Raw genomic sequence first — 14,471 nt, forward strand, 5'->3', positions numbered from 1 at the left:
ATGGATCAGATTAGGTATATTATTTTATATTTTTTAAAGGCTTAAATGTCAACAGGAATTAATTTTTTTAATGGCTGTTTTACTTGCTTCTGCCATATATTCATGGACATGGTCGGCGGCCATATTCTATTAGTATGTCTTACGAATAAAATTTAATTTTAATTTTAAAGATTTGTTATACAGTGCTTTCATTTCAAAACGATCCACCCTTAATAACTTTCTTAAAAAAAAAAACACGTCAAATTAGATATACAGGGGGACGTTTAATTATGCATTTACTGAAGTTCTGTCAATCACCTCTGACCTCCAGCTAACCTCACTTTAATGGGAACCCCCATCGTGTGATACATCATAGTAAGGAGCGTAAAATTCCAGTAACCGGGAGATCATGTTGCAAATAAATTAAATACACATTTCCAGAAAGTGTTTGATTGAAAAAAAAGGACCAATAATTTTTCCGCCAATAATTCCGCACCATACATTTACAGTCCATCTGCCTTGGTGTTGAGTCTCGCAAATCCAACAGGGATTTTGTTCTGCCCAATAATGCAAATTATGCAGGTTTACACCACCATCACTACTAAATGATGCCTCGTCCGTCCATAATATCTTCGAGATAAATCGGGTACCTTCTCTAACCATGTTCAACAGCCAATAACAGAAATTGAGTCTGTTATCAAAGTCTTTTTCGAGAAGCGCCTGGTGCAGAACCACGTGATATGGATGAAGTTTCAGTAAAAAACAATAAATATAATATAATAGGACGCTTATTAGTGTTGTAACAAATAAAAATAGGTACCTGTGCTCTTTCAGAATATTTTCTACTGGGTCGAGGGACACTCCCAATTCCCTACAAATATTTCGGATGCCTAGTTGAGGATTTATTTCAATATATGCCTAAATATTTATGACGTTTGCCTCTATGCGCCCTCGCCTTCGTCTTGAATATTGCCGCGAATAATTTCAGTATTTCTTAGCCTGGTAGCTAAACCGGTAAAGACTCTATGATTATTGTGTCTTCTGTAAAGATATCTTTTAGCATATATACGGGCTGCAATGCGTGCATTTTGCATTAACTCAAAATACACTGCTAGCTACGTTTAGCACTTTTAAAAACTTAAATGATTTCAAAATGCATCGATCATAAACGTTTTATCATGGCCCCGAAAATATTTATCAAATTTATTTGTTTCCAAAGCTTACTATTGACTATGTGACTCAATAATGCCAGCGCGGCGACAGATTTCATTGTTCAAAAACATTTTAATTTATAATTTCGGAATAAAATAAGATATCGAGTTGCGGTTTGCGCCAGTTTTTATATTTTTTCATGCTCTTTTAGCTTAAGTAAAAAAAAAATATATCGTTGTATTTAATATTTGCCAGAAAATCGGTGAAAAAGTACAAATTAAAACAAACCGCCCTCTAGCGCTCAACAAAACAACTAAAACGGCTAAGTAATTATACCACCTAAAAGCCTAATAATTATCCTTTAAAACAAAAGTAAGCTCGTTAAAATTCGTTAGACCAATCCAAAGTTATCAAGAATTTTAAATACAAATATTCAACCCTTCCCCCACCTATTACTTGACAGATTAGAAAAAAAAAGTTTGAAATAAAAATGTTTAGAATTTATAATACTTTAAAATGGCATCATTCTTCTCTAAGATTCATTTTGAATATTTTCAATAAAACCAATTTTTTCTATTTCAATGTCGTATTACGCCCCCTATCGGTCATCGTACGAACTTGTAAATAATTTCCAGCAATTTCTTTTTGCCGTTTTTATTAAAATTTTTTTTTTCCTACGCTGTGCGATGAGTAGTTACTCAGATATGGCCGGCGACCTCTCTTAGTTGTACACCCGGTACGTCACTTGTAAGGCCGTCAAAATGACTCGTCATATACACCAAAAAGTACGAAAAACTACGTCTTCAAAACGTCATTTTGCAACCTGGGAAATTATGCATATATGGTATATATATGCGTAATTTCCCAGGTACATATATATTGGTACATACAGTGATTTTTTTTGAAGTCCCCCCCCTCCCATTTATTTTTTGAACGGGTCAAAAAAAATTTTTGAAACTTGGCATAAGTAAATTGGTCTATAGATACTATTTTTCACTGTAAACTAGGTAGTTGTAAATTCCAAGATGGCGGCTGGGCGACATCTTGAGAAAAAATTTTAAATAGAAAGGGAAATACGGGGATACGAAAATAAATGCGTCACTATTTTATTTTGACATAAAAACGACAGTTCTAAATGTCAAAATAACACATAAGCGCCATCTTGAATAAATGCATTAAATAGAAATCTTGTGTTACCTCATTTAAAAGTCCACCGAGTCCATGTAATAAATATTAAAAGTACTCAATAAAACCTTTTAAATGAGGTAACACAAGATTTTTATTTAATGCATTTATTCAAGATGGCGCTTATGTGTTATTTTGACATTTAGAACTGTCGTTTTTATGTCAAAATAAAATAGTGACGCATTTATTTTCGTACACTGATTTTTACCTATTCAAAAATCATAAAAATATAAAACGTTAAAATAAAAAAATAAATACTTTTTTATTAGGCCGCCATTTTGAAACGAGTTAAGATATGGGTCTAATGTTTCAAAGTTATAAAGTACTCATTGAGACCTTTAAAATGAGGTACCACACGACCCCCCTTTCTATTTAAAATTTTTTCTCAAGATGTCGCCCAGCCGCCATCTTGGAATTTACAACTACCTAGTTTACAGTGAAAAATAATATCTATAGACCAATTTACTTATGCCAAGTTTCAAAAATTTTTTTTGACCCGTTTAAAAAATAAATGGGGGGGGGACTTCAAAGAAAAGCACTGTATATATGGTATAGCCAGAACATGTTTCACGGATATAGGTACATATATATCTTAGGGATATTTATTACAAATCCTGGAATATTAAAAATGTTATTGTATATTCTATAAAGATACATGTAACATATAAATAAAATATAATAGATGTTTTTGAGACATCCATAGAATATAACCCTTGGATATAGTTTAAATATCTAGTATATTCAGGATATACACTGTACATACTAATAGTACATTCCATGTATTACCTAGTGTGTGACAAATGTATACTTATTTCATATCCATAGAATAAACAGAACATTAAAAATAGACATTGTAGATATACCTTAGTATATTATGAATATACATAGCATTTCTATATAATATATGTTTGCCATGTGGGTTACTAATAATCTAAATGGGAGTATTTTTTTTAAATGGCTCATGAGGGATACAGTTACGCTGAAAGTATATGATCATTAGTATCTGAATATTGTTATGGAAACGGTCGAGAATCTGTAAGGATATACTGCTATGGGTTTCCGAATAGACGCACACCAAACCTGTTACCCGGAAATACCGAATTACGGCTTGCCTTTTGTCGTTTCATAAATGGGTAGAGGGAGCAAGATATATTTTTCCCTAAAAAAATCCTTTTCATAGTTGAAGCTTGTTTTTCTAGAACTAAAATAACAAACATTTATAATGAACATGTGTATGCTAAAGTAAATCCTTATTGTGTAAAGTACGACAATATCAACATAAATTTAGAATTAACGTTTGGTCTGGAGTAATTAATAATACGATTATTGGTCCTGTTATTTTACCCAATCGGCCTTGATGGTGAAAATTACTTAAACTTTTTTCAAAATACCTTGCCAGAATAAGGTAACGACGCTACAGTAAATTACGCCACGCTCTCCAGATATTACACCAATGGACTATTTCATCTGAGACACTTTAAAACAAATGGTTTATTCAATAAGACAATAAAACTATCAATAATGTAGATGATCTGTGGTGAAGAATTAAACAGTGGACAAATCATATTAGAAATAATGAAGAAATTCTGAAAAAGGTACCGTTCAATTTTCTGCATAGAATTAATCTTTGCATGATGGTCATTGATTTGATTTGTAGTGTAATAGTCAGCAGGAGGCTGTTATGCACATAGTCTCCTGATGAACCCGTTGAGCCCCATCGAGTGTTAGTAGAGGCCAATAGCCTTCTAAAAACTAATAACGCTCTCTGGTTTGAAGGATTTAAGCTGAACCCTATAGCCCACCTTTACCAGTTCCTCTAGGATCTTTATGCACTCCAGTGCGAGCTTGGAGCTCACCTTTTCGGTCGTAATAGCCTTAATTACAGCCCCGCTGTCCGAGAAGATTGATACGACTGTGTTGCGTTATCCACAGTTTAAAATGTACTGTTTGCACAGCAAAAACTTCAGCCCGGAAGACAGTAGGATGCTTCTCCAGCGAGTATGCGCTGCTGTTATGTGGAACCCCATCACAGAGCCCTGCACCAGCTCTATTGTTCATTGTGGAGCCATCTGTATACCAGATATTTTGTTAAGCAGTTTAGGCCCATTGGTGTGATGCCACTCCTTTCTGCTTGCTATGTGGGTCACAAAATCCTTCTAATCCAGAATCTCAGGTGCCATATAGTCACTGCCCGTTAGAAGGAGAGGGCATTTTACATGACCACTCTCAACAGCCGGTAGTTCATAAAGGACATATAGCCTATGCGCAGTCCTCCTTGCCTCGAATTGCTTCACCAGGTCAAATGGCCGAAGGCTCAACAGACTTTCTAGCGGCCCAGTTGGCACCATTTGCATGAAATTCGTTATGCTGAGACATGCAAGGCGCTGGATTCTATCCAGTTGGGCCCGGATTTTTGGTTTCTCTGTACAAGGCCACCAAAGGATAGCTATGTGAATATATACTATATACGTATGTGAAAAAAGGATTGATAATAGATGAATAGATCCAGTGAAGACTTTTAGGGGACAGACTCTAGATGTTGCTTCCTTCTGCAAGATGTGCCACCTGCACGCAGGTGGCCTTCTTAATTCTGCTGTCTGCATGATCGTAACAGGAGAGTTTGAAATTTCAAGAAATCGAACTGTCCTGGATTATTGCACTTCTCCCGGAGAGACAGCAGGTGGTGTGCCAAAGTTACATCTCCTTCTGAATAGTAAGAGCTCTACTTTTTTGGGGTTGATTCTAAGACCCCTCGATAGGCGTCCTTTGTCCGCTATACGCAGAGCCCTCATCATCGGGCCCTGCATTGTGACGGCGTCGTTTTTTTGTTATTTTGTACTTTTGTTACTTTATTTTTTTTGTATTTTTATTTAAGAGTTTATAACCTTTTGCAAAAAAAAGATATATTGTACAAAAACTAATAACAAATGTCGGCTTACTCTAATTTACGTCTTGTCATAAACCTTACAATTTGCATCATCTTTCGATGCGTTTTCTCGAAAACTGTTGGTTTGGGAGACATCTACAAGGTATACCTTTTTTTTAAGCAAGACAGGCAGAAAAAAAGATTTTTCCACCCAAAACTGACATACACCGTGGCACAAAAAAATTTTAGCGAGTTAACTGTATTCTAATGCCCGCTCGTGGTGCCTCTAGTAGTCGTTAATAAATTTAAGTCTCTAATCTCAAAAAACCCCTATATTAAAGAAATTGTGAAATTTGCAAAAGAGCAATCCAAAAATATTAAGAAAATGTGATTTATTGATATTTATTTAACATCCTGTATCTGGGTTTTTATCAAGTTTTGGACAGAGGCAAATTAGGTTAAATCGTCTTATTTTCACTTGTATTGTATCTGGTAGAATGCTGAACAGACCCTTTAGAGACACCCTGCATGAATCTTCAGACTGCAAAGAAATGAAAAACAAAAAACTATCTTACTCATTTTAACTGCAAGATTAAAAAATTATAAAGTTATGGATCAAAAATTAAAAAAGTAGTCCAAAGAAATACATGAAAACTGCTGGAATATGCTTATAAAGCTATATTAAAGAAAACATTTGTTATAGCATCTCTGGATATCACTCATTTGAATAATCATAAATATTAAAGCAGTAAGCCAAATTATAAATGATCAGATTTAGAGTCAATTTAAGTAAAGTCCGTTTAAAAGCCAGAGATCAGGCATAAACAAATATATACGCTTCAGAGCCCGCTCAGAAGGCTGCGCTAACAACACACGATATTTATATCTAGGCTCTTGGTTTTGAATGGACTTTAGCTGTTGTATTAAGCGGAGAACACACATAGGCGATTGCGACTACGATCGCGATGGCCATAGCGATGCAAATCGTGATCGCTGGTGTAAGTGAACAGACATATTGCGATTGCGATCCAGTTTATACCAAAAGTGAAAAATGTGTAGTTTAGAGGAAGAAGCACTCATTCTTGCTATATTATTAGAGGAAGAAAATTATGCTAATGAAACAAGAAAGTAAGTACAGAACCTTATCTTTTATTTGTTTTTTTTTTGAAGTAGTGCATATTTTATAACCGTTTAAAATAGACATCACATGCTAAATAATATAATTTAAATTATAGAAGAAAGAGAAGGGATATTTGGGTACATGATATATATAAAAAGCGGAACGAAGAAGGAGAATTTCATAACCTATACAGGGTGTTTCTTAACCTATACGCATAAACTTGGGAAATTATTGCTAATGATAAATAATGACTAATAGTGAAAAAAAAACTAAGTAAAATAGTTTTAGTTACGGAGATAAACGACTTATTAATTAAAATTAAAAAAAAACGTAAATTCTCCAAAATTAATGTTTATTTAACTATTATAGTAACTGTTCGAAGTTATATCCATGACTTTCAATACATAATTGAGCACGCTTAATCCAAGAGTTGCAGACAGCAGCTAATCCAGGTTGTAGTCAAATTTCCTCGGCGGCAGCAAATATCCGATTTCTTAATTCTTGTTCATTGTCAACTTCGGTTACATACACCAGAGATTTTAGGTGGCCCCAAAAATAAAAGTCAAGCGGATTAGAACGGGTGATCGAGGAGGCCATCCAATTGGCCCACCTCGGCCTATCTATCGATCGGGGCACATTCGAATCAAATGCCGTCACACTGGTCGCGCAAAATGTGGTGGGGCACCATCGTGAAGAAACAACAAATTCTGCCTAATGTGAAGAGGGACTTCTTCAAGGAGTACCGGCAAATTTTGTCACAAGAATTGTAAATAAAGAGCACCAGTTAGACTATTATCCAAAATGAAAGGGCCAATAAGTATTCCGTTTACAATTCCAGCCCACACATTTACTGAAAATCGTTGTTGGAAAGTTTGTTCGCCGAATGGCATGCGGATTTTCAACTGCCCAAAAATGCGTGTTGCGAAAATTGTGAATACCATTGCGGGTGAAAATTGCTTCATCCGTAGCTAAAATGTTCGTGGTAAAGTTTGGGTTTAACTGCTGGTGATGTAACAACCACTCGCAAAAGTTTACTCGAGGCGCATAATCCCTTGGAAGTAAAGCTTGTACCCTTTGGACGTGAAATGGATACAGTAATTCATGCCTTAAAATTCGCCAAACTGTGACTGGTGATAATCCAAATTGCGTTGCAATTGTTCTAGTGCTTATGTCAGGATGCTCTTCGATGATATCTAAAATCAAATTCTCCAGATTTAAAATGCGCCTAAGTCTAATGGCTCCACCATGTTGCCCTGGCCTCGGCCGCAAATTTCCAGTTTCTCTACCCCGCTGAATCACACGTAAAAAAGCTTCACGCGACGGATGATACGTATGAGGAAACCTTTGTGCATAAAGATTAGCTGCAGCCACACTGTTTTGTCTTGATCCCCCGTATGCCAGTAACATGTCCATTAGTTCCTCATTTGAAAAATTATGCAGCATAATTTTAATAAAAAACGAAATACGACCACAACTGTATCAACTGATAGCAAAGTAGGTACTACTAAACATAATAAACATCATCCGGACTTGTTTACTTCTTAATTTGAAAACAAAATTCCACCTGATAAAGGTATTACATTTTTGTGAAAAAAAAAAAAGAATTATCTCAGAAACTAAAAATATTTTACCTAAATTTTTTTTCACTATTAGTCATTATTTATCATTAGCAATAATTTCCCAAGTTTATGCGTATAGGTTAAGAAACACCCTGTATATTATCCTAAACTCCGTAAGGATGAAAATCGGATTCTGGTATGAGGATATGAATTCCTCATACCAGGTTGTTGCAGAACTTTCTTCAGAGACTTCCTGAGCAGTACAACTGTTTGTCAACTATAAACGCTGTGGGGGGGAGTTTGGCATGTTTGATACTTCCATGGAATTAAAACAGGAACTACTGCTTGGTTGGTTTTGTCTTTGCATCCGGATTTCACTTAATTCTTGTTCCATTATTATTTTGGCAACTTTGTATTTGACCATTATCTGTCCTTCCGTCGACAACTTTTTTACACTTGCTGCGTACCCTTGAAATGTTAAGACAAGTTGAAAAGTTGCAGAAAACGGTGAATAGTTTATGGTTACTGCAAAATCGTTGATGGTAATATGTGACACTTATGTGGACCTCAATGTCCATTTTCAGGATGAAAATACAACAGAATTACATTTATTTTCTACTAGCGACATTTATTTCTTAGCAAAACAAACTTTATTACTTTGAATAAAACATGCTTTTTTTATATTCATTATTTTAAAATATTTTAATTTTAGATTTTTGGCGACAGGCGATTCATTCATGATTCATAAAACAATTGGTCATAGTTTTCGGATGGGATTCTCAACAGTTACTTCAATTCTTGAAGAAGTTTGTGAAGCAATTTGGAAGAGATTGCAACCAATTTATATGTCAGAGCCTACAGCAGAAATGTGGGAAAAACCAATTTTGGGTTATAAAAATGTATGGCAATTTCCTAATTGTTTGGGTAGTATAGACGGGAAGCATATAACTATTAAGTGTCCACAAAACAGTGGATCAAATTACTTTTCTTATTTGAAAAAGTTTTGAATTGTTCTAATGGTGATTGTTGATCCTGAATACAAATTTATTACCATAGATGCAGGTGGATATGGTAAAAACAGTGACGGAGGTATATTTCAAGTATCGGCTATGGGTAGAAAATTTGCAAATGGCACTTTTAATGTACTACCGAATAGATCTATATCAGATGAAGATCATGATGAAATTCAGTGTGTTTTAATAGGCGATGAAGCTTTTACATTAAGTACTTATTTAATGAGACCATTTCCATACAGACAATCCCGATTTGATAGAAATAAAGAAAAATTTAATTATCGCTTGTGTAGAGCACGTCGGGTTGTCGAAAATGCATTTGGCATATTGGCACACAAATGGAGACTGTTTTTTAGGCCATTAGAAGTTAAAGTAGATACAGCTAAAAAACTGTACTGTCAAAGTAGCTTGCGTATTGCACAACCTTCTACGAGTTAAAAATGTTAATCAACAGTTTGTATACTTACAAGAGAATAATGATAGACCCCTAGTTTTATTTAACAGCTTGCCGGTTGATGGAAGAAGAGCAGAAAATTTGGCTTTTGACATACGTGAGAAATTTGTTACTTATTTTAGTACTTTATAATAATCTGATTAAACTTTTCATTACTTAACTAATTATATAATAAACAAAATGCTTACCTGTGTGTTTTAATCCCATATTCTTTGCGACTTCGTCCCATATTTTGTTCTTTATACGCATATTTTTGTAATCTGGTTGGGATAAATCAAATAAAACATGATACGTTTTTACATTTTCAATCAATAATTCCGTAAAATCAGTCATTTTATCTAACCATAACTCAGTGCGACCTGCGATTAACGTAACCTGTTGCGTTTGACCGCGAATGTTCCTGTATCACGTTGGACACTGCGATTGGTTGCTGCACAAACGCAAACAGGTCGCAGCATGTATGTGCTGATGTATTCGTTTACGTTTTCTAATTCGGATCGCTATCGCCATCTCGATCGTGGTCGCGATCGCGTATGTGTGTTCTCCGCTTTAGGGAGTATCAAAATCTTAAACTTACAGTATTCAATTAATTAATTAGTTATTACACACCTTTCAAAAAAGACAAAACCTGTGTTACTGGCAATAAAACCCTAGTTTTTTAAAACAAAAATAAGAAACATAAGAGTAAATGCTTACTACCTATTCATATACTTTTTATGCCGTAAATGATGAAAATTTGATGGCTTAAGTCAGTGCCTATGAAATGGATTGATCATACTAGGCTTTTACAAATAATTGCATTAGGGTCAGATTTTTATTTCTAGCGTAAAAAAGGATCCATTACACAAATTTTTATTTCACTGTATAAGATGGCTTATGACTACAGTCACAGCATAAATACTTTAACTATTATAAGTTTCTTACATTCCAGCCAAACCTTGGAAAGACCAAAACAGCACATAATAATTCAAGGTTCGCACACTATGGTTAAACCAAAAAAATCGAAATCTCAACGTCATTCAGCTGGTAATATAGACTACAGCAATATTGATAGCCAGGAATGCGATGATATAGCAGCGAACTTTAGAAGTAGGAGCAAAACTATCGGAAATGCTGACGGTAAACACAAATTCCTTCTTCATTAGTTTTTAGTTTTGATTTTAGTATTTAAAAAAATTATGGGATTTGGGAACCACAATCCAAGGATTAGTTCTAGTTCTGTGATGCCAAATAGGCATGATAATACATTATAGCTGGTATATAAGAAAAACTATATTATTTTCCTACTTTATATAAAAAAAACTGAACATTTAATTACTTCTATAGTTTTAGTTACACTATAAAAGCATTAACTTGATGAAGCGTCAGTTTTATTAGCTCGCTTTCTTTCGGCTTGTTTCTTGTAAGATAGGTCTGGATCATCCCTACACACAAACAAACAGTAATCCGTAATCATACGGCCCTGATATCATTTTTCTATCTTAAAAATTTTCTTATAGAATCTCTCACCATGTTCGTGACTCACAGCGCCACAGTTAGAAGGGAAAAAGTCCAGGTGAGAATGGAGAAATTGGATTTTAGGGAACATGTTGCATCGGAGTTGATAATATTTTTCCAGAAGTACTTTTACCAAATCTCTGTAGTTATCATCTCGTTTGTAGCCCTAAAATCCAATAACTCCCTTAAGAGCATCCTATACTTCCTTTTCTTTCCCTCCCCCAAAACTCTGTCAATCTCAGGATCCTTCATAAGGTGGCAAATCTGTGGCTCAATAAAAATACGTTTCTTAATCTAAGTATAGCAATGGCTTTTAGATCGCCACAGTTTTTCCACTTATTTTCACATAGTTAATTGAATTGAGAAGGGCTTTCATATTTCCATAGGTCTGCATGGCCAATAGAAATATAAGGCAGTTGGTTGCCATTGTGAAGCTAAACAGCTTTCAAACTAAGCTTGAAGGAGTCTATGAACAGCGTCCATTCAGTTACGTCGTGGTTAAAATTTTATCAGACCATTTATGTCGCGGCAAACAACGAGACTTTCCTTCTTTTCAAAAAAAGCAAGCAAATTTTGCTGAGGTTTCCTTACTCCGAGACCTGACATTATTTTGGAGAAGATTCAATTGCTACAATCTTGAATCTAAAAGTAGTGCTTTTTTGCTGTGACAAATTAAGGTCTCGAACTAGATAACTTACTTCTGCTTGAGTCAGTCTGTGCGGTATATCATCTTTGACCTCAAAGTCAGTGTGCTTCAATGTTGAAGGCGCATTGAGTTCTTCCTTACCCTCACTATTATCATTTATTACTTCTACTTCATAATTTTTGAATTTTGAGCCGTGTTGGAACTGGTAGATTGTCAGAACGCGCGATGGGTCGAGTAGCTGACGGAAGGTTCCAGTATTTAACCGTTCCTATATTTTTCATTGACAATCCTGCTTCTATAGGAGTTAAGTAGAAGTAGCAGCCATTTCTATGATTAGTGACAAATGACATGAATTGAAATTTTTCAACCAGTCCCTCAAAGTAACTGAACAACAATTTGTAACGAAGTTACAAGATTTTGTCTTTATTTTATAGTAATAAGGGTAAGCCCAGGCAGTCTTTTGTAAGAGAACTTAGATAATTTTGCTCCCTTAACATTTTAACCTCTAAATTTATAATGTACATAACAAAAAGATACATTTTAAGCTTTACCTGTGAGTCATGAGGGGTTTATAATTGTAAATATACATAAAGAAACCAACCTAAAGAGGTTTCTAGCCTGATAGTATCCTGGAAAGGTTTGATTTCTTATAGGTTATGCCTAGTTCTCTGTTGATTATGTTGTAGTCTCTGGCCTTATTGTTTTCAGCCCTGGTTATTCTTAGGATAATAAAGAACCACAAATGCCTAAAACTGAGAGGGTTTTCATCACTATGCTTCCAGTTTTCCGGTTATTTTCATCAAATTTTCGTTTCATGCTATTGCATTGTTTACATGTTCTATTTTGCAAGTTTCAAGGTTTACCTACCTTGGGATGCCCTGTTAAATGAAGGGGCATGCTCAGTGTGGCAAAATTAAATATAAATCATGATTCAGTTCCCCGCGGTTTTCCTGAAAAGCCGGTTTTGAGAGCTGAAACTAAGTTTGTTTACCATATAAGGTCATAGCCTATAAATCCGTACCGTTTTCATGAGGAAAGACTCTATTTTCGTTAAGTTTTCCCAATTGCATTTTTATCCAACGATTGGTTCCGAGGATGTTCGTAAGTCGTCGGCATCCAAATTCCTGCGATGGGTGTAAAAAGGTTCCAGGTCCACCAAGGTGACACATTAGTCGCAGTAAGGTCGTACCATACCTTTCGATCGAAGTACCAGTAATTTTTCCATATTTCAACACCGTTAAATTTTCAATATTTACGTTTAATTTTGTCTTGACGTTGACAGTGTGAATTGGGTTAGGTAAGAGCCACCTGTTAACAGTTGACCGGCCGTTTCCAAGCTCGCGTATTAAGATCTTTATCGAATCCGTTGCTATTGATATCGTTCCGTCCCGTTCAATTTATTTTTAAAACTGTGGTTTGGACACTATCTTTCTTCGTGTTTTGTAGGGCAGGCAGCAGTGCATTTTTGTTAAATTACTACCTGGACACTATCTTTCTTCGTGTTTTGTAGGGCAGGTAGGAAGCGGGTTATATTAATGAAATTATCGTAAAATTATCCGCGTTACGGTATTTTAGTTACCATTTTTACAAGCTTGGAAGACGGTCGTATTTTATTTTTCCGCTGTGAGTTTTTATCTACGATTAATTATTAGAATATTCATATTGATTCCGTTCCGCTTTATGAACTTTTAAAACTCTGGTTTGGACACTATCTTTCTTCGTGTTTTGTAGGGCAAGCCACAGTCGCGAATATTATTAATTGGTGCCTGGACACTATCTTTCTTCGTGTTTTGTAGGGCAGGCAGCAGCGCGGTTTTGTTAAATTACTACCTGGACACTTCGTGTTTAACTTCTTCGTATTTTGCAGGGCAGGTAGTAAACGGGTGATTAAACCAACGTTTCATTAGTTCCGTTTGCCAAAAGTAACATTCTTGTTTGCAACCAGAGAAACACTCACTGCGGATTTATTTTGTATTTAATTGATAATTTTTATTATTGACTTTTTTTTCTGCTCTGTCCGCGGCCGTACCGTTCCGTTTAATTGTTTGATTGATGAAAATTACTGCTTGGACACTATCTTTCTTCGTGTTTTGTAGGGCAGGCAGTAGCCGCGTTTATTAATTATTACTTGGCTTCTCAAAGTGGCGAGAGACAAGTAATAACCGAGTCCGTGATGTCATAATAACCATCCGTATAGCAACAGAGCAGAGGTAAATGTTGACCGATTGATTGAGATTGCTTCGCTTGATTGGTGTTGAGTTTCCGGCTTTGCTTAACGAATGTCATCCGTAACCGCTTGCACAAAACGTCATAACATCGTCCCTTAAATCATACTATTTTGCGTCATTAATAGAGTGCCGAATTTTCCGGTACATTTTCCCAAATAACTGCCTGTGCTTAATCATAGAAATTGGTAATGGGGATTATTAGATTTTAAGGACACTTTTGTTCATTTAGTTTTAAGCAGCCAAACCTGGTACTTATTAGTATTTGTAATAATAAAGATTAAAAGCAATAAGATCTCATTATAACCGGACAGTCTACTTTCAATCTCTACCTGGTTTCTCCACTGTCTAAAGGCTTACCCGAGAGGCTAGAGGGGACTCTAAGCTCTTTTAATTACTTAGAGTGGCGCCCGAGGCATTTTGTCGACTTTTCTCCTATAACTGTACAAAGAAATAGTGAGGGGGGTTGACGGGTACCCTGCGACGTCAAAGGTTAGAGGGTGGACATACGGCGAGTATGTAAGTACCCCCGCTACAAATTACAACAGATGTGTGGAGTCCATGACTTCTCCTGATCGCCTAACTTAAGACAAAATAATGCTGATAGACAGTTTTCACAACCGGGTGGTGTCAGTTTGCGTTTCTGCGAAGAAAATGTTATTCTGCCATAAACATAACAAAAATTGTCTTCGAAGTTAACACATTTTCGGGGCATATTAATATAACAGTTTTGCAACTTGTATAATATGAAAAACACCGGATATACAGAGTGTCC

The 14,471-nt window shown here is 35.5% G+C and overlaps 1 protein-coding gene across 7 annotated transcripts in view; it reads left to right on the forward strand.

The window, feature by feature from the left end:
* LOC126745640 (protein still life, isoforms C/SIF type 2) overlaps positions 1-14,471 on the forward strand; it is a 252,589-nt gene that overhangs the window by 216,900 nt on the left and 21,218 nt on the right. For all 7 annotated transcript variants that reach the window (XM_050453574.1, XM_050453573.1, XM_050453571.1 and 4 more), the window contains one exon: positions 10,260-10,447. In XM_050453574.1, coding sequence (XP_050309531.1) covers positions 10,260-10,447 — 188 coding nt within the window. The remainder of the gene's footprint in view (positions 1-10,259; positions 10,448-14,471) is intronic.

The sequence above is a fragment of the Anthonomus grandis genome, chromosome 16 (genome assembly GCF_022605725.1).
Source record: "Anthonomus grandis grandis chromosome 16, icAntGran1.3, whole genome shotgun sequence".
Taxonomy (NCBI): Eukaryota; Metazoa; Arthropoda; class Insecta; order Coleoptera; family Curculionidae; genus Anthonomus; species Anthonomus grandis.